At 38.4% G+C, this 27925-nt stretch overlaps 1 protein-coding gene across 1 annotated transcript in view; it reads right to left on the bottom strand.

Moving 5' to 3' along the window:
* The window catches only part of LOC141804169 (A-type potassium channel modulatory protein DPP6-like), a 138743-nt gene extending 111723 nt beyond the window's left edge, over positions 1-27020 (bottom strand). Inside the window, exons 1-2 of the mRNA XM_074688484.1 lie at positions 26923-27020; positions 25187-25358 (exon numbers count right to left, since the gene is read on the bottom strand). Coding sequence (XP_074544585.1) covers positions 25187-25212 — 26 coding nt within the window. The 5' untranslated portion in view covers positions 25213-25358; positions 26923-27020. The remainder of the gene's footprint in view (positions 1-25186; positions 25359-26922) is intronic.
* Between the last annotated feature and the right edge of the window lie 905 nt (positions 27021-27925).

The raw sequence follows: 27925 nt of genomic DNA, 5'->3' as shown, positions 1-27925 counted from the left end.
GAGCAGCATGGCCAGGATATAGGTCAGCATTAAAATTTTCTATTGGGATAAACTGTTTTTTTATCTGCTCTGAAATAGACCAACAAACTTTTGTTTTGAGCAGTTATTGGAAATCCAATCTCAAAAGGAAGCTTTCAAAGTTTAAAACCTGACAATGCAAGAACCCAAAATCTCTCCTAAAGCAAGTTTATTTCCAAAATGGGTTTTACGGATTTGCACATGACTTATTTATTCCATCACTACCTCTGAAAACAGCAATCTAGACCCAGAATAAATCACAGACCTCTTGCTGGAAATCCATCTTTTCTCCCAGTTGGTCTCCCTCATTCACATTAAAATATAAACAGAGTTGACCACATGGGTTGTGCGGTGATAAATAAATCCTTGCTCTGGGCATCACTGATTTAATGAACTCTAAGGATCTCAGGGTTTGGACGTGTACATCTTTGAGGCTGCTGAAGTGATAATGGCCTGAATGACAGGGGAAGCAGCATGATCAGATGAGGAGGCTCCTCCTCTTAATGATGCACGGTGTACTGAAGGGCAGACAGGAACAGAAGGCTGGAGTAACACAGGGTTGAATACAGACAGCACTGGTATAGCCCCAGCTCTTGACATCCATTTTCACTCCCCCACTTTGACTGGAATTGCTTAACACAGGAGTCTGCAGGAACATGGATCATGTGACACCTCGAAAATGCATTTGTATCCCCTGACTTGGTGTGGAGTAGTCCAGTGAGGAAGACCACTTTCTAAAAGCACATCAGAGGAGAGGAGGAACAGCAAATAAAAAAACACTAACAGTAAATGCTGGTTTGCTTTAATATGCCTCATAGAGGATATTCATTGGTAACAAGAACACAGAAAAATATTTTTAGGTAGTGACAATATTCTAGGCCAAAACCAAAACCTTGCTGAAGTCTGTTTTTGTCTAAAAGCTTGAGTCATTTTATTAAAAAAAAACTTAAGTTATTTCCTTAAACATCTAACAACTAACAAAACTTTTTAGCAAACTCTGTAGAAAATAAGCAAACAACTCAAATATGTCTATCCTTTATCTTAAGGAAGGTTGCTTCTGTCGCAAAATGAATGCTGGTTTCACCTTGTGGTTTGATGGCATGTCACATGCATGGTGGATAAAAGCCTGGTGATTTAATGCATGTCATTCACCACCCACTCCCCCCGTTTCCAGCTAGATCTACTGTCCAATCCTTCCAATATGTGCATGAAAAGTTCTAGTCTTAAAATATGAAAGGAAACTCTAATTTGTTTGATAGATTTTCATCAGATTTTATTTTTTTTGATCATTTCAGGGCCTTCATTGTGTTCAGTGTTGATGTAATAAGTATGACATATTAACAGGTTGAGTATTAACACATTCTAAAGGCCTTCTGGGATTTAATTACTGGCTTTCTTGCCCAAAAATTGGACAATATTGATTCCACTCCTATGTGTATCCTGTAAAAAGCTACAGCCAGATTGTTTGCCTAGCTTCAAATAAGGAGTGGATAAATCTGAAAACAGCTAGCCTAGCGGTTAAAATCTACTTACTAGTGCTTCATAAGAGACTGTTTGTAGGAAGCAGGAGTTTTCTCAAGTCTTGATGAGGTTGCTTTGAAACCCTGCTGGAAAAAAGTAAGACACCGTTCTTAAAGAGGCTGTGTTGCTAGGCACCGCCCTGTTGGCTATGGCTGCCTTTTGCAGCAGCTCTCTCTTCTTTGTCTGTTTCTTGTAATTCATTTTCTCTCTTTTTTCTAATCTTAGTATTTGGAGTGGATCATTACTTTGTATGGCTCATTTGTTGGTCATGGACACCAAACTTTTTGGAGATCCTACATGTAATCATGCCTGCATTATTTACATGAGAACTCAGCTGTTAGCAGCCTGTAGCATGTCAATGCTAACTGGTGTAAGGCCTGATGTCTTCCCACGAGGTGAGGAGAAGGAGGTGAGTACAATGTGCTGGTTCTCAGGTGTGAGCTAAGAAGTGACGACATGGACCTGTCCTTCCATCCGTGGTTATTGGGAACATGAGATCTATCTCCAACAAGATGGACAAGCTAGCTGTGCTAACCCAGAAACAGAGGGAATACCAGAGGGCAGAGTAGCATCATACTATTCACAGACATGGCTACTGGAGCCAACATCAGACACCAATACCATGTTGGAAGAGCTTCACCTGCTGTGAGCAGACAGGATCTAGGAGACAGAGATGGAGCATGACTGAAGAAGCTCAGTCCTGGACCCTGTGGAGGTGGAGGCTGGCTGAACTGGAGAATGATGGACAGGCTGTCAGCATCTATTTTCTTGTGGACCTTTTTGCGCTTTCTATACACTTTCTTACTTTTGTTTTCTCGATTGCTGCTGTGACTTCAATTTCGTTGTACTTGTTACGATGACAATAAAGTTCTATTCTATTCTATTCTATTCTAAGACTTTCTGGAAAAACTAGCGTTAGCCTTAACAATAAAGACTCCACTTGAACACTCGCTCAACACTGTCATGAGGACATAACTCTGGCCAAGTTGTGTTTGTTTTGAAAAATTAATAGAGATCAGATCTTCTTTTCAACACTACTTTTCTTTATTCAAGACGTTTTCTGTTACAAAACATAAAATCGAGCAAGCTTTGTAAGCTCAGCTTGTAGCATTGTTCACTAACTGGCTATATTTAGTGCTACTCATATGTTTACGGATCCTTATGTCATACCAGTGCTCATCTAACAAGCAGAGCCAACATAACCTCACTCTTCATTTTATTGATAGACTCTCAAGTTTGAACAGACTACTACACCATTACTGCTGCATGTGGGTTGGAATGAACATTATCACAAACACATTAACTTGTGTTTTAGCCTTTAGCCCATGCTCTATCAAGCTCCCATTTAGCTTTCTTCTGCTCTTCTGTCCTTTTTATTTTTCCCTTTTTGCATGGTGTTTTGGCGCTGATGATCTTATTTACTTATTACTATCAGGCATTTATCAAGAAGTGAGACTTTTTCAAGATCACTGAGAAACTCCTCACAGTTCCTTCAAATTATCATTGCTCTTATCAATGATAATAATTTGTAATTGTCATAATAAATCACCCCCACAAAAAAAAACTAGACAAACTCCATTCAAATTCTACTTTCACACCTCAAAACAAACCACTGAAGAAGGCAATCCTTTTTACTCTGAACATTGTCCCCACTCCCAAGGTCAAATTTGTAAGACTGTCAACTAATAGACATGTAAAAGCATGCACACTCACACGCCACACACATACAGCTCTGAATCAGCTTACACATGCAGGTGTCAGACTTCCAGCCTCTTTATCTCAGGTTGTGGTGAGGAGCCATTTCCTCTTGGATTGGCTTTCAACCAGGCTGCTCCATCCAGCTCCTGTTTACCAGTGGGCTGACATCTATACATTAATTACACCTGACCCCAAACATCCTCACCTCAGCATAGGAATTGTGTGTATTCAGAGTGCACGCTGGCTGTGCAGAAGGTAGAAAATGTCTTATATTTCAAAGTACATCTTCTTCTCAGTCTGAGGATTGGTCTTCCCTATTCTCTGTGCTGTTCATTACCAAACAGATAGATTCTGTGACAGCATTATTACATTCTCTGTTCATGACTATGAAACTCTATTACTTTATTTTCAAAGAATTTCCTTGAAGCTGTGATTATTTCTAGTTAGTGGCATTACAAAGATTTGTGCTTTCATTTTGACTGGAAATTTCCCAGAAGATAAAAAGTAGTGATGCAGTGAAAAGGTATATGTGTTTATTTGGTGAGGTCATTTCTGTTGGATAAGCACCTGGCTGTTAGACATACAAGGCTGTGTTGTTTACTGTGCCACTTCAAGGCTGTGTGAGGACTTCCAAAGTAACACTGAAATAGTCTCACCATTATTTATAAATATGCCTGATCATAGTCCACATTTTTAATTGAGATCATCAGTGTGAAAATCGGTAATTTGGTCGGGTCAGACTCCCCCAAGAAGACACAAATCCATTTATGGAACGTAGGACAAAAGCTGTTGACTCTGCTTGGTGAGGATGTAGCTGGTAGATGAACACTTGTAGGACGCAATGAGGATTTACATTATGGGCACATCTTGGAGCAATAGGCTGTGAGTAACACTAAACAGATAGTTTGCTCACATTCTCTATATTAAACTAGAAAAAGACGACGTTTATTTATTTTGGGGTTACCATATTTCAAAAGCTGCGTTTCCACCAAGCAGACCAGTTTGGTTCGTCTCCGTACGGCGCGCATTTTGTCGCATTTCCACTGACTTATCCCGGGACAGATCCCCAAATAACCAAGACGAGCTGTCTCACTTTTTGGGACCCTTCCGTATGGGTGCCAGACTGAACCGATCTGCTCTCGGAAGTTGGAGCAACACACTCCAGACCGTTGACTGGTCAAAAGAATCGCCACTTACCCTGTGACAGTGGCACACAGACTTCTCTGAAACTAAGCTTGATTGCACTTTCCCACCTGTGCTCTTTGTTTACTGTGTCACGTTTTTCTTCTTTGTTGGATCAAATAGCGGGGTAAACTGTGTTGCGCTGCTACAGCGTCACGCTGTTGTTTAACAGCTGCGGCTTTCGGCATCCTGCTTACACGCCACCTACCACAAGAGGGAACCGTTTGGCTGTGGAAACGCAAACGGGATCAGGCTTAACTGTATCATATCATGCCAAACCGTACTGAACCGAACCGGACTGCTTGGTGGAAACGCGGCTAAATAATAGCGTTACATAACTACGAATAATTACATCGTCGCTTTACTTAGTCCTTACAACAGAGGATGATAGAGCTCATGGGAAATGGAGTCTTTATCCTGAAACAATAAAGATTTGGATAGTCTCCCCACCCTCTTTGATTGGAAGTTACTTTATAACATAATTTTTTAGTTGTTTCAGGTTTGTAATCAGTGCATTTAATCTACCAAGAGAGGAGCATTTGTTCCCTACGCTTTAATTTTCAGTCCTGTTAAAAAGCAATTAGCATTATACATTAACCCTTTTCAAGAAATAATTTTCAAGACATCTGTGACAAACATTCATAATGTGTGGGTAAACATATGTATAAATTAGAAGAGTTTGATATGTGGTGTTGCCTATATAGCCTTTTTGTGTTTGACATTCTATAACAACACGGTAAAGTTCCCAAATAGAATCAGTAGGTAGTTGAATTAAGTTTTGTTTTAAGTTAAAAATGCACAATCTTGAAGTCCAATTGTACGCATGACGTGTGGTCAAGGATGTCCGGCAAAGGAGAACATGCATCACATAGTGTGTACAGTAAAAAAGACAAAATTCTAAGACCAAGTGAGGAATTCCCCACTCAGTGTTGTGGCTGTGTCAGGGGAATAAATCACGCTCTCAGTCGCTTTGCTGTTTCACAGTGCCACAAGGAATGTGTTGACTCAGATTAATCTTCAAAATTAGCCAACAATTCAATAACCTCTGTGTGTCTGTGCTTGTGTGTGTGTGTGCGTGTGTGTAGACTGTCATATTTTATTAGAGAATTTGTCAACAGGATGAGGAGGAGACAGATTTTTTCACAAAGAAAGCCTGCAAGAGATTTGATTTGGACAGATTTGTGTGGGCTCACAACATTGTGTTTTGTACTGAAGAGGCAAACAACATTATGTGCATGCGCTGAGTAAGTGGCTGTCATGGAGGGTACATACAAAGACACAAATCTCAATTTTTTTATTTTTTAATCTGAGATGTGATACAATTTATTTAAAACATCTACCTCCAAAATGATTAAATAACAAATGTAAAGAGATGAGGATGCTGTTTATCTGCGCACCAATCAGATCCAAGCAGAAAGGAAAACGACCCCTTTGATAATGTTGCCCCATCACATTATTCTGCAGCCGTCTCATCGCTTTATGAAGAGGGATTACAAAAGGGAAAGTGAGCCAAATATCTCTTGTTTGCAGAAATTGTCTGCTCACGCAAAGGTCTACATATCCCAGCTCAAAAACAATTACTCATAATCAAAGCCTTTTGTCTTTGCATGCTTTGTTATGTTGACAAAAACAGGGAGGGGGGCATTCATCATTATGAGCAGAGGGAGACACTGTGAATTTGTATTGTACTGTACTTCAGCATATTCAGCCCCAGTCATGGTGGCTGGATCTCTAGCTTTAAGGTGGAGGTGATCCAGGGTCTATGATTTATGGGTCTTCAGGCAGGGAAAAACAAACCTGTACTGCATGTGTAATATTTCACTGAGGAAAGTTGTTGCCACACACTGATCAGAGACTCTTAAGGGTCAGCAGCCATTTGGTTTCTGGCTGCTGTTATGCCGAACAGCTAAACTCAAATTAAGAGTTTACATGGAGGTTATAGCAGGGGTTATAACACTGATGGCACTGAAACCAACAAGCATTGCTGGATATATCTGGGAAGTTGGGAAATGCTTACTGGGAGAGAAGAGTGGAAAAAAAATCTCTTTGGGCCTGATGTTCCTTAAATCTCTGTAGATCCCTGCTATAATAATTACTCAATAAAGGATTCAGACAAACTTGAGGTTAAATCAGGATGACAAAATCATCCGCCAGGGTAATCATTGAGGAAGTCCATTGCAGCTTGAAGAAAGCTAATCTCCAGAACACTGTCATCAGTTAGGTCTTTTATATGAAGAGTGTCCCAGTACCAAACCCCTCACTCGAAGGTACTTCTATGAAAAACATCCTTAGATACATGACAGACAGTAAATAATATCAACTCAAAAGTACAAGAGAACATCAACAACCTGAAAAGCTTTGATTTTTGTGTCAATTTTCTGGTCCCTGTTACGAATCAGTAAGAAATGGTTCAATCCATCAACTTCATTGGCCTTTATGCTCAGTGATTTCCTTATCAATTCTTTACATTACACCAGAGCTGCCAGACCTTACGTTGACTATTCACATTATCCATCGTAGCTTAGCATATCGATAACGGTTTCCCCAATAAATCTGATTCAGGAATGTGCATTACTCTCTCACATGAGGTTCCTATTCAATACATGCAACATTAAGGATGCGCAGATATGGAATTATGGCCGATAACGATATTCAATATTAATATTGCTGTTATGGCCAATAACTGATATTTACCGATATCAATATTGTTAAAAAAAAAACCCATCATCATCATGATGAGAAAAGTGGACCATGAAGAGGATCAAAGGGTGGAGTGCCCAAGATGAACGCGAGCAAAAAAGTAGGTTTTGTCTGTTTTTTGGATCAAAATGAAAGAAGAGAGTCCACTCTTCTTTGATAGTTTTGGTGTTTACATGGTCATAGAAAACAGTATTATTTGGTTAATGGTAAATGAACCAGTACTTACATAGCGCTTTCTAGTCTCTCAGACCACTCAAAGCACTTTACACTGATAGTCTCATTCACCCATACACACCACATTCACACACTGATGACAGAGGATTTCCTATTGGAAACCATTAGTTTTATCTAATACATTTAGACTCATGCACACACCACTGACCAACAGTGGGAACAATTTAGGGATCAGTGTCTTGCTCAAGGACACTTCAACATAGAGGTGTCCCGGTCCGATACTGATATCAGATGTCGGTCCGATATCAGCAAAAAAACAAATATCGGTATCATATCGGAATGCATCTAAAATCTCCGATATAAGCAGTCCATTCCAAACCCCCCTCCTGCTGTTTTTATTTAATTAATTTAGGTTATTTTCTGGGTCTTCTAATTTATTCTTCATTTTATTCAATTACTAGTATGTTCTTATGCTTAGTGTTAAAATTTCTGTTACCCATTGGTTAATAATAAATGGGTCAGTTTTTCGTCATACCTACTGTTGCTGATTACTGTTCTTTGTTTGAATAATATCACTTAATCAAGCCTTTTCTAACATGACAGACATACTACAAAATAAGTAATAAAAGTATGTATGTTTAATGCTATCGTATCGGATTAATATCGGTATCGGCCAACACTCAATGCTGCAGTATCGGTATCGTATCGGAAGTGAAAATGTAATATCGGGACATCCCTACTTCAACATAGTATAAATTTTCTTATTTACCAAAAACAGTAAACAAAATATCGTTAGCTCAACACTAACAAATTTGGGAAATTGGCATTAGCATTAATATGCTAGCGGTTAGCATACATTGGTATAGCTTTGGTTTAACAACAGATTTTCAACTTTCAAAGACACAAATCATAGTTACTCCCTGCAAACAGTACTGGCAACTCTAAATGTCCAAATACTAGCAGGCCAGACAGAAGACATGGTACCTGATGGCTACCTTTAGTATAACTACAGCAAGCTTATTGTTCTGAACAGCTCAAAGCATTGCTATCACCACCTGGAGACACTAGATGGTCTACTTTAGTCAATTACACCTGACAAAACAGTACATCAACGTCAAGTGACGTGCAGTTTTTACTTATTTTTATTATGGCCTAAGTTATTCAGATCCAGAGACCAATTTCATATTTATTACATATAAAATCAAATAAATGTTGTTGACACAGAAAACCTGTAAAGCTCCTTTTGTACAGAGAAAATTCACAGGAGATATTGATACAGGAATCACTAAAGAATCAAATTGATAAGCAGAATCAATAAGGGCATTGGTATCGATAAAATCTTATCAATACCCGACCCGATACAACAATATACTTTCCTCCTGATTTGTGTCATACAACTATGTATATAATGCCACAAAAGAGCAATAATTTGTATTGTAAGGGGAAAAAAACTGTACACTTTACCATTTCCCTGCTCATTTCACTTGTCACAATTCTTCATGAACCCTCATGAAAGTCTAATGATAAGAATAAGAGTAATGAGAACAGAAGTTGATTAGCTGGAGTCATTGACGGCAGAAAAATAGCAGCTTGAATCAAAGACAGTGAGCGACTGTTGAAGTATGATGAGATAAAAACCAAGAAGGAAAAATACAAAGAAAAGTCTATCCCAAGTCTGTCTAGCTCCATGACAGGAAAGGTGCATCAAAGTCTGCAGAGATTTGCAGGGATAGGTGGACCTGATAGTCTGTGTAGTCCAATTACTGCCAATTTTATGGACGAATGAAAAACGTAATCTGACAAGCAACAAACTGGAATTATTCACAAGCCTTCCATTGGTGCTTCTTTGTTGATTTTACTTAATGCTATGCAGGAATAGAAGCAGACTTAAAAAATACCTGGCTGTGGTTACTATGAATAAAACTAAAGCTCTTACAGACACAGACTCGCAGCTTACTCATATAAGTTTATGTTTAGTAGTTTGAGCATAAAGTTGGATTTCCAAGCACCAGAAAGTGTATTTATTTTCTAATATTTAAAATATTTTTTAATTATGCAACTTTTCCACTAAGAATTTTAACAATTATATTTAATTCACACAGTACAAATAGATATTCTTCTTAGAAACCAAACCAAAGTGCAGTTATGAGAGACAATTATATGTTGTAATGATTCATTATTGTCTCACAGTGTACCAATCATTGCGAAATGGCTTTTTCATATTATTGTTGAAGTAGGCCAGATGTCATGCACCACAGATGATATCTGATATGATATAATGTGATGATGATATACAGATGATATCAGTGCTAGGCGCCGCTCTGTTGGCTATGGCTGCCTTTTGCAGCAGCTCTCTCTTCTTTGTCCGTTTCTTGTAATTTTTTCGTCTCTTTTTCGTAATCTTTGTATTTGGAGTGGATCATTACTTTGTATGGCTCATTTGTTGGTCATGGACACCAAACTTTTTGTGACTTCAGCGATATTTTTACTACTTTTTCTTCTGTTTGTCTGGAGATCCTACATGTATCCATGGCTGCATTGTTTACATGTGAACTCAGCTGTTAGCAGCCTGTAGCATGTCAATGCTAACTGGTGTAAGGCCTGATGTCTTCCCACAAGGTGGAGAGAAGGAGGTGATGACCACGTGCTGGTTCTCAGGTGTGAGCTAGGAAGTGACGACATGGACCTGTCCTTCCATCCATCGTTATTGGGAACGTAAGATCTATCTCCAATAAGATGGACGAGCTAGCTGTGCTAACCCAGCAACAGAGGGAATACCAGAGGGCAGAGTAGCATCATGCTATTCACAGACATGGCAAACGGAGCTAACATCAGACACCAACGGCACATTGGAAGAACTTCACCTGCTGTGAGCAGACAGGATCTAGGAGACAGAGATGGAGCATGACTGATGAAGCTCAGTCCTGGACCCTGTGGAGGTGGGGCTGGCTGAACTGGAGAATGATGGACAAGCTGTCATCATCTATTTTCTTATGGACCTTTTTGCACTTTCTATACACTGTCTTACTTTTGTTTTCTTGATTGCTGCTTTGACTTCATTTTTTTTGTTCTTGTTACAATGACTATAAAGTTCTATTCTTCTATTCTATATCACTTTGTTTTGTATCATATTGTACTGCATATCCTGTTGTATTGTTTCATATTGTACAATGACATATCCTTCTCTATAGTATTGTATCACCAATTCCCACCACTAAGAACCCTGTTTGTTAAAGATAAAACAAAATAAAAAAAGCACTGTATGCTCTGCAAACTGGGGCATAATTTTGTAGACTCTACAAAAACTCCCCTTTTACCCTCTCCAGCCTACAACTCTAAATTTGGAAATCCAGACCTTTAAAACTCTCCAACCTTTGGCAAACACTCCATGGGACCTTCAAATATGTCTAATTAAAGGTTAAAAATAATGGCCCCTTAAACATGGCACAACTTGCAGCCTTTAGTGTCAAGGGCTTGTTCATCCTATCACCTGAATCAGTTGACTGGGGTTCTGCATATGCTGTAGCAGCAGACTGTTATCTCCCTTCACTGTTCATGCACTATTTTTGGAGCGATAACAACTCTGTTTGGCTAAAGATTAGAGGAGACCTTTATTCTTTTATGTTTGAGATTATATTTAACATTTCAAAGAGCCTGTGATCTGCCAAACTGCAGCGCCTCTTGTTCTGGCTGTTTCCAGACACACAGAGCCTGAGCAGAAGAATCTGAGAAACTCTATTTCTCCTCCTGTAAGTGTGTCATAGCTGCCCACAAAGGTACCTCACTGCCCGTATCTTGGTACTCAGGTCTATGTCATCAACACCTGACAAAAATAAGTCGATAAGGCATAAAAGAAAGCAATACTCATATGACTTTTTGCCACTCTGACCTAGTTCTCAGCACCCAGGAAGACCTTTATGGAGTTTGTGACGTCTCATTGCCTCCCTCATCAAACTTTGAGATGATCCTTCAGCCAGCAAAGAGAATTCTGGCAATCCCCTAATGGATTTAGACGCCATGACTTATTCAGCGACCTCACCTTCAGCCCAGCACCTGAATTTGGGATAGTTTTCACTCATTTCATGTCGGTTCACTGCATCTCTCCCTTGACTGCCAAAGATCCTGTTCTAATATAAATGATGACATGAAAGCCTGCACTTTGCTCGGCTGGCTGGATTTTTGAAGAGGTTGTTCAAAAATAAACAAAGTTACTTAAGTTAGCTTATATTTGATTCTAATTAATAGGGATGTTGGCATATTCCAATAGGCTGAGTTTGATTTATGATTCATGTTTTATGTTTTGTATAGCCAGCAGGAACAGTAAAGCATCATCTATTCTTTTTATTGGGATTTCCAAGTTCTGCTGACTCCAGCACCTGACCAACTCTGAAAAGTAGCTTTTGGCCACGGACACTACAACAAACACTACAACAGTACTGACATAGAAACAGAACAGAACAGTTCATCCAATACTACCCAATACTTTCTGTTCGTTTACTAAATAATTGATGTGACTGTTATGGTGCTGACATCTCATGCTGAGGTATTTGAGAGCCAAGACATGAGAAGAAGTATTTTGGCTACTGGAGCACAGGGATTGACATCACACCCTATCACTGACCACAGCACACGTTTCACTCACTAATAAAACGTCAAAGATCCCTCAGGAAGGTATGGTCCACAACAGATTCTCATGTTGTTTTGAAGCTGACTCTCCTTGTTACAGAAATTTCAACGACTCTGGTGTAAGTGTTTGTTACATTTTCTCTTACTGCTCCTTCTTGTCACGGCAAATCCGGTATAGACCATTACAGGGACCTCATTCATCAACAGAGCTGTCAATCATGACATCAATATGGTCTCATCTCAATGGTTTGTTTCCAGTGAGAACAATCAACCCAGAGAACAAACATTTGACTAAAAAACCTGAAATAATCTAGTCTTGCAGTAATTTAGCAATTCACAAGTGATAGCACAAAAATGCCAATAAGCCAACAAAATTCACCATCGTCATCCGTAACTCACCATCATCATTGGATTTAACCAAGGGTCTGCAACCTGTGGCTCTGGAGCCTCATGCGGCTCTTTGACTCTTTTGCAGTGGCTCCTTGTAGCTTTAAAAAATGTGATTGAAATATACATTTTTTATTTTTCTTACAGAGGGTAATGATGAATAAAGACACTGACACTGAATAAAATCATGCATTGACATTTTGTTGAACTAAACATGCATCACCTCTTGCAATAAAGATAGTTTTTTTTTAGATTTTTGCAAATTTGAGACTTTTTTTCAAATTTAGTTTAAAAAAAAACAAATTATTTTAAGATTTAGCAAATTTATGAAATTTTTGCAAATCTAATTGTTTTGAACTTCTGAAAACTTTTGCAAATCATACAAATTCCATTTTTTGGAAAAAAAAACAACAACAACAATTGTTTTTAATTTTTACAATTTTTTGAAATTAATGTTTTGTTCAAATTTAAGAAATTCTGGCACATTTTTGAAGTTTCAACTTTGGGGAATTTTTTGCAATTTTTTTAAAATCTATTTTCTTTCTTTCTTTCTTTCTCTATTTATTTTTTTGAATTTTTAAAAGTAAAATTAAGTTATATTGTAATTTTTTAAGATTATAAAATATGGCTTTACAAATTGTTCTTTTTTAATATTTGCAGATTTATTGAAAAAAAAAAAGTAAGATATCACATGTGCAAATTTTAAACACACAAATAACTTCGTTAAATCCAGGTGAGCAGAGGCAAAATGGCTCCTTTGAAAGTTAAAGTTTCAGACCCCTGGATTAAACATTAGGAGAGGAGCTACACGTAGCAACATAACGACACAACTTCTGCATTTTTGCATGGGTCAGCATCCTGTGTGACTTGTAACTTGCGCCTTGATAAAAGAAAACTGTGACATGTGACATAAAGACAGGCTGGCAGTGGTGATTGCTTTGAGCTGCTTTACAGCTGCTTGCAGTGTGAACACAAAGTATATCATGGTAAGAACAATGGTTTGTCATATACTTAAACTAAAAAAGCAAAAAAAGAACTCATAGGTGTGAAAGCATCTTCTAGCTCAGCTCAGGTAAATGAACATGTGGAGCCAAATAAGCATGTTAAGTACATCTCTCTTTAGTCTTACGCATATAGAGCAGGTTTCATCTCCATTAGTACAGACACAGGCAGCACTGTGCTTTTTACATGCTGCTCTGACAGACATGTGACATGAAGACCTTGGTACATCTGAATGTACCATATGGCTATACAGAAGATAATAACACAGCTGATGCTGCAATAAAATGGATATGTGCAGTTTCTTAAATGTCAGCAGAACAACCGTCATAACTAAAAGCATGGTCAGGGATGTGCTTGACGTAGACTTCATCATCCAGTTTCACTATGTTCCATCCATATAACATCAGGTGATCTTTCTGATATTTAAAGCTTCCAGTCACCATAGGAGTTTAGAATATATTGGTTTCACTTCCAGGGAACTGCTGTGACATCCATATTCTGTACAGTCAACGCAGTTACAGCCAAGATAGAGGTTTTGAAGTCTTCCAGCAAAACTCAAATGTATGTATGGCAGCACTCACAACACTTTGCTACCAGGCAGATATTTAGACATCTAGGGTTATTTTTTTTATTTTTTGTCTCTGTGGTGCAACCAAACTAGCGAGTTTCACCCCACTAACACTATTAATGCACTGTATTTAAATCAATGGGGAAATTTATATTCACTTTAAACCAAAAGTCACTGTCCACCAAGGTTATAATAGTTAACTAAAACGAAACTAAAAACAAAAACTAAAATTTAAAATACATTGCAGTTAACTCAAACTAATAAAAACTAGAAAAGAAAACAAAAACGATAAGTTAACTAAAACTGTATCTTGTGTTCACAAAACTAACAGAAATTAACTAAAATGATAGACAAAACTCCCTTAGTTATAGTTTTTGACAATATCAATAGCCTTTAGGATTTAATTCCCAACCAATTTTACGACAGTTTTCGGCAGTTCTCAGTGCCGTACGGCACCATCACAGCAGCGTATAGGGACGAGCTTGTTTACTGCACTGACTGGCTGACTGACTGACTGACTGACTGACTGACTGACTGACTGACTGCGCCGTGCGCTGTCAAAATATAGTGGAGCAATGAATTAGAGCATCTGTAATAGTTTAAGTGTTACAGAGTCCAAGTTTTTATTTTATTTGAGTCTGCCTTTATTGTTACAGAGTCCAAGTTTTTATTTATTGAAGCTCATATTATATTGCTTTTTTAAATAATTTATGTTAATGTTATTTTTAGGTAATATATGTCAACATTATTTTATATAATGTATGCTTATATTTTTTATACTAAGTTTATATTATTTTCATGTGTTTAAGGCAGCAGCCAACATTTCGGTATCAGCATTGACTGAGCAGTGAGCGCTATGTTGGACTTGAAAATAAACAGTATGACAAAATATTTACTCTGACCATTTTGAATCCTGCACCTGGTTGATAAGGTATGAAAAAACTAAAACTAAACTAAAACTAAAACTGAAACTAAACTAAAACTAAAACTGAAACTAAACTAAAACTAAACTAAAACTAAGCCTTGTTGCAAAAATCAAAACTAAATAAAAACTAGAATGCCTGCTCTAAAACTAATTAAAGCTAAACTGTAATGGAAAATAAAATGTCAAAACTAACTAAAACTAAACCACAATGACAAATCCAAAACTATTATAACCTTGCTCTCTACTAGTTCATTCATCCTTTGCTGGAGATCTGCACAAAATGACAATCCATCCATAGCTGTTGAGATATTTCAGTCTCAATAGAAGTGATGATCAACATTCATAGCCATACACAGAGTTCGTGTTTGCCTTGGCAACGGCCTCCATATTGTCAAATGGAGCTCAGTACTATCCAGGACTCTGCCATGCTTTAAAGTCATGTCATTACTTGTTTCATTTATCTAACTCCAATATGAGCAGCTTTATGACTACACCCTAAAACCTGCCTGTATCACTCAGTTAATCAGTTTGAATGTATAAAAGATTTATTACAGTCATAAATCAGAACCTTCTTTAATGGTCACAAAAGGAGTAAAAAACACTTCATCAAGTAAAGCAATGAAAGCAAAGCTGTGTGGATACTGAAGATTATTTAAATGTGAAATGTGATTTTTAAAATGGAGCTACAGCTTTCAACAGAGGCTTGGAGAGTGGCTGAAACAGAATTTAATTGGCTCTACCAAGGTCTGTGTTAGCCCTGTGGTAAACTGGCAGCTTGCCCAGGATGTACCCCATCTACTGCCCAATGTGTGCTGGGATACGTTCCATAAGCAGATGGATGGACGGATACAGATCTTCCTGTTTGACTGTTTTGTCCTTCTCACATAATCCTAAACAACAACTTCATATTCTCAACACATTACCTGAATCAGACACAGAAAGGGCTGCCTTACATCAGTTCAACTAAAATGTATCAGATTAAAGTCACATTACCCTGTCAGTAAACAGCATGCTAATGATGATAGTGGTACAAGGTGTAGCCCTAAAGGTTTAAAGAGCTCTTTTTTTTTCCTACACTCCAGCAAATGAGCTATTAGTGCTTTCTTTGATTTCTGACATTGTATAAATAAGCAATGAGAAGAATTAGGACGAAAACACTACCCACTCTTCATCATAGGTAAACAAACAATATGACAGCTTGATATCCCACGGCAAAAGTAGCAGTATTTCCTGTCTAGTATTCAGCATCACACTTGCAAACAAACCGTCAGAGATTTTTCCCTGCAGCCCGGGCTTATTACCATGATTCATATTTCTGCAAAGAGAAAAAAAGAAAACTTAACAGACGTTAACTGAGATAGATGTGACATTTTTTGGCACACTGATATTGGAGTAAATGTGATCTGTGCTGTAATGTTGTAGCCTTGCTCCAATAGATTTGACAAGCATCCGTGCAGTAAATACAAAAAACTTCTGGACGCTCAATGGCATGGGAAACAGACACTGTAAACAAAAACCTGTCCCCTTTTGCTTTGAACACTTGCCTGTGTTGTTCAGTAAATGTCATAATATGCTAAATTAAATGAAGAAATCTTAAATTCATATAGGCAGGGATGCTTTGCATTAACTTTAAAGCCTGTGTGAGGTACAGTCATTTTATGTTGACATTTCTCTGTGGACTAATCGGTCCCTCTTGATGTCTGTGCTAATCTTGCTAATCTTGTACATGTAAACATGTAAAAGTGTTTACTTATGATAAACCTCATCAAAAATTCTTCAGTCACTCTGCCTGGATCTTTACTGAGGAAATTTTTTAAAAAGAAAAGGCTGTGTGGGCAGTGTGCTGTTTGTCGCCTTGTCTGAAACCATCTCAGCAGCAGCAGCAATGACAGGCACTGAAAGTAACTATAAAGAATATTAAATCTCCACACTGATGGTCTTGTTTGCTTTTATGTATCATGTAGAGGCATCAAATGTTTGTTGCAATCAATACACTTTGATAAAACCCAGATAGAGGCTTTTAATTGCTTTACCAAGAAGCAAGCAGCTGAGCAGATGACCCTCACTACACATGGTATTACAGAGCTTGTTATGTACAGGCTGTGACGCCGATAAAACCTAACTTTATCATCCTTGGTAAATAAAGCGTGATCATAAAGTCTATGTTGAATTCATTCATTCACACCACATCCATATACTGATGACAGAGGCTGCGGCATAAAGTAGCTGTCAGTAATGACTAATCCCATTCACACACTGTTGGCACAGCATCCAAGGACACTTCAGCATGTGGACAGTGGGACCAGTGATTGAAACCCTAAACCTCCTATTGAGAGACAACCATTTCCACCACTGAGCCACGGTGACTCCTGTATGATGGCAAGTCAGTGAGTGACTGTTAAGTTATGAAGTACTGTGCCAGTCCCCCTCTGATTGCCTTCTCTTGATTTGCCTAAAAGTATAGTTCTGTTTTTCCTCAAGTTTCCATCAATATTGAAATATTACTGTGAATTTTTCATCCATGATGAACACTAGGCCAAAATCTGATATCATGGAAACCCTATCTGTACCTAACAACTACAAGAAATTACCATATGCTTGGCTTGGCTACTTCACTGGTTGTAGGATTACCAACTCCAGATTTTGAAAAAAGCTACACTTCAGCACATAACTAGATGTGGACTTGAATCTACAGTTCTACAGTTTTATTTAACAGATGCTTTTGTCCAAAGCGACGTACAACACAAGCAATAATTTAGACAGAAGGAAAACCTAGTTAGTGCGACAACAGTGCTTCAAGTTATTCGGCTGAGGGTGCTGCCATTAAGCGCAAGATTTATTGTTTTTTTTTGTTGTTTGTTTGTTTTTTTTTTGGAGAAGAAGAGTCTGGCTAGTGATTTGGAGCCAGGCTGGGCTGGGAGCACCAGGCATCTTTCACAAGCAGAGCGTAGCGGGCAAGAGGGAGTGTATGCCTGGATGAGGGACCCCAGGTAGGCAGGAGCCATTCTTGTTAATGTTTTGTAAGCCAGGAGAAGAGCTTTGGATTTGATTCGAGCTGCTACTGGAAGCCAGTGAAGTGAGATTAACAGCTGAGTGACTTGCTGTTTTGGGCTGGTTAAAGACCAGACGTGCTGCTGCATTCTGGATCATCTGCAGAGGTTTAAATGCATGCGCAGGGAGGCCTGCTAGGCGGGAATTGCAGTAGTCGATGCGTGATATCACAAGGGCCTGTACCAGAAGCTGTGTGGCCTGTTGTGTCAGGTAGGGTCTGATCCTCCTGATGTTATAGAGTTCATAATGAATGTATCAGAAAATAATCAAACAACTTTTTCTTTTGGTATATTTACCAAATTAGTCCGTCTTAAATTACAGGTTTTAAGGACCTTTTATTTCAATACTAAAACACAAATATTTTAAAAAGTAGGCCACACCTGTCCTTTTTATTGTTTAACTTAGATATCACTCAGAAGGTTATCAGTATATGCACCTGATTCTAGTAATAAAAAAATACTCGCCACATCCAATTGCTTAAAGAATGGCAATATAAAAGCTCCCATCAGGAACTTTTACTTCGGCATCTATTTCATTTAGAGTTCATAAATCTTGGTACTAATAGCCATTTTCTAACTCATAAAGAAACTTAAATATTTATTTCAGTTAATTTTTTCCCTTGATAAACACACCACCAGAACTTTAAAGCTCCATTTTCATCCAAGGGATCAAATATAATCTCTTTTGTTCATATGAAACATTAAACATTCTTTCTCTTCCAACAAAATTTTAAGTTTTCAGAAAATTCAGTTTTTTAATTGACTTGCAAAGAGAAAGATAAGAAGATTGCAGCCACCATTCATGCCTAAAAATTTAATATGGTGTTGAGGCAAGGGAGCTACTCTACTCGCTTCAACTAGACTGTGGCCCTGTTGACACAATGTTTCACCTTAAAACCCCAAAAAGGCAGTGAAACAGATCTGTTTACAAGGAAATGACTGAAAATGGTGTAGTACGCATGCCAGGCCCGTGGTTGGCGCTATTACTGTCTTGTCAAGAGCAGCTTTGGTAGATTTCCACTGAAGTAGAGTTGAAGTAGTCATCTGGCGTATTGGCAAATGCTAATTGCAGAAGTGGTCCAACAGATGCACATTTTGTTGAAAGACAGTCAGCACTTTTAGTAGATTGATCTTTGCAAGCACAACGCAGTAACGTGCGACAAGCGTAACACCTGTCAGTGTTTCCACTGAAAATTCCAGCTTGCTGTTCACACGGCAACAGTGGCTGCAAGGTTTCAGAAATAATCCACTGTGGACGTTGGTTTCATAAGTTTCCGCATGTGCCTTTTCGGTGTAAACAAGAGGCCGAAACTAAAAAAAATTTTCGTGTTTCATCTTAAAAGTGGTGTCATTTAAATGTCCCTTTTTGGCAAGAAACCACTGCCTTGCTCTGTCCATGCACACTGACATCTCTATTCTTTCCTCATTACAAAATTAAAAGAGAAAAACCATCAAGTTTATACTTCACTAAACCAACTACAGACCTGGAAACTGTTTTTCCTGCTTCCAGTTGTTCTGCCAAATCATGCTAAGATTGGATTACTAGAATTACCCAAATGCCAAGCTAGGCTTGGTGATTTCGAATAGTATCTTTGTTACATTATGATATAATAATAAATCTTCAGCACACACAAGGCCTCAGAAAGAGTTTCTGATTGTTAACAGGGTGTCCCCAAACAGCCTCAACCTCCATCAGTGTTCACCCCACTCTGCTCTCTCCTGCAACAACTATCTGAGAGCTCTATATGTCAACAGGCCCTGGATCTCAAAGCAAAACCAACTTCAATCTTCTCTGTCACATACACTTCACTCCAAGATGTGGCTTGAGGACAGAGCATCAGTTCTGGTGTCTCACGCCTCACTACCCTTTCTCCTGGGTTTATAAAGGAACTTGGGCCCACTGAATTCATCTTCTGTACTGCTGCAGCAGGCATGAGGAATTCCATAAGGCATTATTTGAGACAGCCGGCTGTTTTATGCAGCTTAGAGTCTGCTTTATGGCACCAAACCACCAAATAAAATTTTCTTAAATTACGGGAGACACTTCAACGAAAGCATTTCACCTGGGCCGGTTCTGTTCAAGTCTCTCGGGTGTAGGCAAATCACAAAAGATAACTACATTGAAGCTTTAACACAAGGTTGAAACAGTGTTGTTCTTCAGTCAAAAATCTAGCGACAATGAAAAACTGATAAGATCAGGAATTCTTATGACGGCCTTTTGCTGGTCATAGGATGATGAGGTGAAAAAAAACGAGAAGGATCTCCCTTGTCTTGTTGAAGCACTACCAAGATTCCTGTGCCCTGTAGACAGCATTGAGTGTCTCTGAGGATGCACAGCAAAGAATCCAGAGCTCTTAAAGTGGACAGTACCATGATGTCTAAGAGCAGAGAGGAGGGGGATTTAACCTCAGCTTTAATAAGACCTCCTGGGTGTGCCTGTAGAGGAGCCCACAGCATGGAAGTGCTTTGTCTTTTCCAAAAGAGAAAGTGCAGAGGGGATGTGTCCTTCCTCAGTGGAACATAACGGGGGACAAAGGGGCGTACGTACATAACAAGGCAGAGAAATGAGGACAACAAGGAGCTATGAGAGACAGGGTCCATAACATCAGCCATAAACAAGCAAGATGTTTTCAATAATTCTTCTTTAATGAATTATTTCTTGATGAAAAGCGAGTCAGGTTGTTATAAGTGGATCAGAGGCTATTTCAGTTGGTACTATTTCTGTATCCTTGCCTTTAAATAAACACTGAGAGGACAAATCTGTTTCTCTTCTCAGCTGATATGATATCAAAAACTCAAATACATCACAGTGTTTTGACCTGTCTGCTCTTTCTTGTTTCCTACATCGTGCACATGCAGCCGAGGGGACGTTTTAGTGATCCCAAAGCCCAGTTACAGACATATTCAGCGCCTCCATGGAAGTGCATGATGGGTGGTCCACATTGAACTCTCTGCTTTTCATCTGCTCCGGGTCACATCATTGCATAAACATTAGTGGCTGGCTGCAGAGAGCTGACAGCGTGGTCATGTTTTTTGCACAAAGCGGTGAAGCAGAGCCGTCTCCTGGTTGGAATCTTTGATGATGCAACCGCTGAGTGCAAATGAAGGTTAGCCAGAGACGCACAGAACAGAATCACAATCCCTCCTGTTAAATATGCAAAAGTGACTTAATAGTGTTTTTTGAAAAGTGAGATGTGATAGTTTTGATCATGTCGCTAACATATTTTGCTTCTTCATTTCTCTTCATACCCTCCAGAGAGGGGGCCCGCTGCTATGGCCCCTGAGAGCTTTATGACTGAGCGCTGTGATGAGAAGTTTCTAAAACTTGTGACTTTGAGATCAAGTGATTCCTCTTCTTCACTCAGCGTACATCGTTGTGTTACACAGGAATATGCCATAAGTGCTGCTCCAATGCTTTTCTCTTCCCTCTGAAGAAAAGACAGAAACTCTATCTTGTCGTTTGCAAACCTGCTAATTTGGTTTTGTCTAGCTCCTCGGATAGGAACGCCTTGGTTTCAGATATCATAGCACGCCGCCTGATTTTATAGCACCCCTTCACCACCTCTTCCCTTTTCTATCCTCCCACACTAGTGTAGCTCTTTGGATATATCCCCTATGATTATAAATAGATTCTAATTAGCTCCTCCAGCCATGGGCAATTGAATTGTTCATCAAATAGGGACTGCACTCAAAGGCCCTTATACATTAAAGCTTATGCAAAAGTCAGAAGGATGGCAAATCCCTTTTGCCTCTATTTAATTATTTTTTTTCTGCAAAACCAGGATTAATTTCCCTACTATGTTTTATCAGTTCAAAAATAATTCTGTGGAGCAGTCAATTTTCTGAATAGGTCACAAGGATTTTGAAAGGTCAGCCCAACCTTTTGAAAGTCACTCAAAACCAAAGGGAAGTGAAATGTAATACTCACAGCAATAAAAAAAAAAATGCTGTCAGTCATGTTGTTTTCAGCTTACTGCTCATATTGATTAAATTGAGCTTTGATGCTTTGGCAAAATCATTTATGAGTTCTCCTGCCAAAACTGCTATGGACTTAATAAAATAAAGACACTTCACAACTTCACCAGCTTTTTTGGAGAAGCTGTTGTGACCCCAAAACACTAAAAAGAGACTAATTACAAATTTGTGTTCACTTAGAAATATATAGTAATAAAAAGGCCCAATGCTTTGCTATGTTTAGAGGCATTTTCTACAGAATAAAATTCCCTGAGCATATGACTATGAGGGGAAACAGTCTTGGGAAAATATGTTTCATTGGTAAACTATTTTAATGCTCGAAGTGCATAAAAGGAGAATCTCTGTGGGTTGACCTCTGGCATTGCTTTTCAACAGCAGATGCTTATGTGGTCAATTAGAAACCAGGTTGGACAATGACCTTTAAATAATGCCAAAATCACATTGCTGTTGTTTTGCATTCATGAAATACAACAATTTAAAAACGTTAATATGGACAGAAATCCAGAAGAATCTTGTTTCCTATGAAGCCTGACAAGCTCCAAAGAAGCTATTAAGTCTAGCCAATTTTGCACACAAAACACCATAAGAAATTAAGCAGTGCATGACTTACAGTTTCAAAGTACCCTTGAATGAAAAATGATCACATAGACGCAAAGAGTATTGCATATATCACTTAGCAGCAACGCCTGAAATACACCAGATATGTCTACAGTGTGATTCCGTTTTGCTGCGTCTTGACTGCATTTGTCAACTTACACCGGCTGCGTGTTCAGTCTGACAAGCTGCATGACCGACAGACAGCTGGAGTCCCGAGACCGATGAGTTCCCGCGCTTCCCTCTTCATTGATAAGTCTCTCTTCATTCATGTTGGGCTGTAAAACCTTAAACCTGTTGACTCCTGGTCCGGCTCCGCTCATTATGTCCGATTGTCATCATAGTCAAGCTAAATACAAACTGATTTTGACACAATCTTTTTTATTTTGAAAGTCACTGGGTGTTTTATGTAGTTTCCGGTCCCGCTCAATCTTCCCTATGCTGAATTTATGCATCTAGCTCCACGGCTGTCAAAAATAGGATTGTTGCGCATTTCCTGCAACATGACGGAGCAGCCATGCAGACTTACTGCCACAGAACAGAAGTTGGCCCATTGACTTGAATGGAAACCTAACCTGCGGAGACGCACTGCAGATGCATCTGGTGTATTTCAGTCGCAAGGGTGGGTAAAACTATTGACAGGGGGGCAGTTATTCATGTTATATGGAGAGTGGCTGGGCTAGACCAAACAATAAACCAAAGCAAGCAGCATAAAGCCAGCTCCTTCAACTTTTGAGACTGACGTTTGGGTTGCTGTATTGCTCCAAAATGTGAGGTGACATACCACATACATTCACATGGGCATGAATATTGAAAAATTGGGGCATTTAAAACAATATTGAGTTGATATCAAATCGCTTATCAAATCGTGAGGTTCTTAGCAATTCCCAGCCTTACATAGCAGCGGTCACACTGACAAGGCTGCCTGCAGGGTCTGCAGATGTTCTTTCTTCTTTAATCAGCCTTGTGAGTGGAGGCATCAGCCAATGCCAATACAGCCCCAGATCACAGCAGATGTGATTCAGAGTTCCCTCTATCATAAATCTGGTCTATACTAGTGCTGCACGATTTGGGGAAAATGGTGCGATTTGTGATTAGGTGGACAATATTGCGATTGCGATTGTGCTTGCGATTTAATAAAAAAAGTTGTGTCATGATGAGTCTACAGACTTGGTGGGTTATCATGGAGAAAAATCTGAATTGCATGTGGTGACATTGCAATTGGGATTACGTTATCCTCTTTTGCGATTACGTAATTACATGTGCTGACATTGCGATTGCGATAATCGTGCAGCCCTAGTCTATACCTTTTTTTTTATCAAAGAGAATAAATAGCCTTATCGCCAAAGATCATGTGATCTTTAGCGGGCAGTGAAGTTCCTCGCATTTACACACACAGACAAGCACATTCCGTATAGCGGACAGAGAGCTTGGAAAGCCATCACAACAAACATCTCCCAACACTTTCTCCATGAAGATGAAAAGCAGCCCCCCCGGCCAACAATGTCACCCCACCCAAGCTGTAAACCTGGGGAAACACTGCCAATGATGTCACTAATCCGCCCGATTAAACAGTCAATCTCTTCTCAGTGCTTTTCATGTCATCAACAGAGTTCATCTGTTCGTTTGAGGTACTGTACTAATGTGATACTAATGATTAAAGATAGGCTAAATTACATCAAAAGACTTGATCAAAGGCATGAGGGATTGATTAGTGGAAGGCCAATAGTGTTCAAAGTAGAAAAAAGAACATCTAAACACAAGAAGACACTGCATCATAAATTCATGACTGTGTATTTGCTGCACTGTAGTCTGAGAAAATCAGTTAGAAAAGCTTTGGAGAGAGGAGGGAGGAGGGAGAGCACCAGAGCTAGTGAGAAAGATTCTGTTTACAACACGCACAACCTCATGGGGTCATTCCAGGGGAGGGAATTTGGAGGTGTACATGAAAGAGTGATCAGTCCAATATGTAGAAAAGTTCGCTGTGATTAGAAAAAACTGCAAGATTGCACAGAATGCAAAGTCTACAGCCTGGATGAATCAGCTTCCTGTAAGGATTGATTGAAATATATGTTTAACAGGATTCTAGGGCAACCCCTCAACACAAAAAATGGATGTCAATTCTATATCAGTCCGCCAATAATGAAAAGACGAAAGCGATATATTTGCATTCCATTGGTAGCCTACCAATGTTAAGTTTGATCACATCTAATCATGTTCAATAAACTGTCTTATATTGCTAAGACCCAAAACTTTCAACACCCATTTCTTTCCACTTTATTCACTGCCTGTCAAGACCAAAGGCATGATTATGAGATATGGTCGAGAGAACAAACAGACTTACTCTCTGTTTTTCCTCCCTCTCATATCCTCCTTTTCCACCTTTTCCAATTTGGCCTGATTTAAGTTTTGCTCTTCAAAAGTTCATGTTATTGTTCTTTAATTAGGTGGTAATAAAAGAATCTCTTTCTATTTAAAGGTAAGTAACAGTCAGACCACACTGAGTTTAAACTCCCAGATGTCAAAAGAAATTATGATGCAAATTTGTTCCTGAAATATTTAAACATTTTATCTCTTTGAAATTAAAGATTAAAACAGACTCCCTGTCCTGGAGCCTTTTGAAGTTTGTGTACTCTCTGTGGTCTTCAGCACTCACACTGAGCCTAATTACTTAAAACATGTTAAAGTATAGTAAGTATTTTGCATGAAAATATGGGAAATACTCCGGCTCTGCAGTTCATTAAAATGAGCTGAATTCTGCAATACCTGTACTCTGCAGACAAAGAGTCCATTCAGCATCAGGTTTCATCTGGTCTCCTCTGCTGTATTCATTTCAATCTGCTCAGCTGGCAGCTGTCTGTCCCATTTTCCTGGAATGTCTATGGAGGCTGCCTTTTTTGCCCTGAGCAGCATCAATGCTTCGCCTCCTATACGAAACCTTCAGGGGAACATTAAAGAAGGATTATTTTCAGTCTGATACTCTGATGTAACAAACGGTTCTTTTCTTGTAGCTTCAGCAAAATAATGATGTGATGTTTCACCAGACAAGTGAATCCTGAATATGCGTAGTTTAAATCACCTTTTATTGCTTTAAGATTGCGCCAGATAACAATATCAGAGATTGCCCATAATGAAAGGTAATTTGAATGTATGAAATGGACTCAAACAACAATAAGGAAAATCACTGCCAATGTAAACAGAATGCAATTATATCGTAGGAACAGCAATGCAGACCCCATACATTTCAAGACCTAACACCCATATGATGGCTTGCATGGCTGGTGGAGTGTAGGTCATTAGCCTTAAAAGATCCTGTTTTATCCCCTAGACACAAAGACTGTGTATTTTCTACAAAGTGAGCCCTTACTGCTGATAGCCAGAGGACAACAATTAAGTTCAACAACCAGAAAGAGCTCCTTATGCATTTATCCACTCAGCATTTAATTGTGTTTTATTTTTCTGGAGTCATGCATTGCCTTAAAACACATCTGTATGCTAATAATTATATGAACCTGAATTTATTTTGAAGGCTTAGATGAGCTTTCAGAAGTAGGGATAGCCTCATAAAGGCATGTATGTCAATAAAACGTGTTCACATGGGTCCATTCCACTAGATGCCTTCACATAACCATCAACTAACATGTAAGAAATAGTACTGGAACACACAACCCTGAGATTTCTTAAAAAGGTCAGCTTATCTATAAAAACAAATGTCCAGATAATTACAATAAATAGATGGACAAAGGCAGAAAAAAGGATGTATGGCAAGAGCCAGACAACATTTCAACATTGAACTAGTGATGTAGTCACAATTTCAGTGTTGTATGAAATAGAGTCATGCTGCCCTCTGTCTGTAATGGTCCAAAATTGTTCTTCATAACCCAAAATAAATGTCATTTTTATGCAAGACAGTCATGGTAGCTTTTTTTTAACCCTAGTCTTGTTTGGTGACTAAGAAATTAGATGTGAATAAATATCAAGAATCCAGTTATCAGATGTGCAAACTTTCTAAGTCTACAGGTAAATACTATACAGTACAGTTTGTCTTAAAAATGTCAACAAAATTTTACTTGAGTCATGAGCCTGTTTGTTGTACAAGGCCTTGTACAAACTTGTCTAGGTACGAAAATTTAAGGGGCAGTTTGAGGGTGTTGTGAGCAGTTTTCAAGATGTCAAATTTTCAACAAAGTATTTTAGGCGGGAATCTTCTTAAATCTAAAATTCACTATGTGCACATAGCTAGTTTCAATTTATTATTAATTCAGTTGCAACAACAGAGAAGAAAACTTACAATGTGATGTATTTTTTAGTTTAAACTGATCCCGAACCAAAACAAAAGAACTTTAACCCTCGAAAGAAAGTCACAGGAAAGCAAAGAACAGCACGAAAGGCAGAGTGTGTAGTTTTAGGGGTTTTCATAACCATTTAAGCTACGTTACCTAGTAGCATTAAACGAGGTAACAACAGGGTAGCATAAAAACAAATATGCTTATTACACTTACAAGTTGCGGACACTTCATGAGATGTCTGGACCTGACTGAGGTACACACAGAACCGTTTAGCCGCCCTCACTGTATCCAGTAGCTCTTGGACCGTCTTTTCACCAGTCATTCTTTCCGCGTCCATTAGTAGTGGGCGTGGCCTTCTTGTTTGAGCAGTCAGCTCTGCGTTACTGCCCACTGCCCACTGAGTTACCGCCACACTGCGGTTTCGAATCTTCCGCACGAAGTCGGAAGTTACGAACAGAAACACGGTGACGGTCCAAAATTTAGTATTTCTCTAAAAAACGAGATAACAAACAAACAAACAAACAAACAAACAAACAAACAAACAAACAAACAAACAATAAATAAATAAATAAATAAAAACACATTGGAGATTGGCCCCACATCTACCTTCGATGTTCAGTCACTGTCAATAAAAATGTAATAATAAACTGATTCGAAATAATGGCAATGAAATACTAATCTCATGTAGACGGAAAAGGAGTCTTATTTAACGAAAAGGTTTTTTTTTTAATCAAACGAAAAATTAAGAACAATCAGACATTCCCTATGCCATCCAAAAATGTTCCAACATTTTTATTGACAAAAACAGGACCCTGAAATCTGCCCCCAGTTCAAATAAATTTAAAATGTACCTGAAGTTAATGAAAAAATAATGAAACAATTAAAACACATATTATTAGATTAGATTATTAGATTAATTTATATAATTCCTAAAATTAAATAACCCATTTCTTGTTTTACCTAATACAAGTTATTCATTTGCATATTAGCTACTGAAATGTAAAAATTTACTTTTTGTTTGTTTGAACATTTATAATAAACCCAATAAATCAGTTAATAATATGTCTCATGCCACTTTCAAAGACCATTTAAACATTACTAACTGCAGCAGAATTCTTTATTTTATTATATATATATATATATATATATATATATATATATATATATATATATATATATATATATATATATATATATATATATATATATATATATA

Source organism: Halichoeres trimaculatus, unplaced genomic scaffold (genome assembly GCF_033239565.1).
Source record: "Halichoeres trimaculatus isolate MK-OKI-2021-1 unplaced genomic scaffold, fHalTri1.1 fHalTri1_scaffold_15, whole genome shotgun sequence".
Lineage (NCBI taxonomy): Eukaryota > Metazoa > Chordata > Actinopteri > Labriformes > Labridae > Halichoeres > Halichoeres trimaculatus.
Note: the sequence above shows the minus strand (reverse complement) of the source record. Positions and strands in the feature narration are given on the sequence as shown.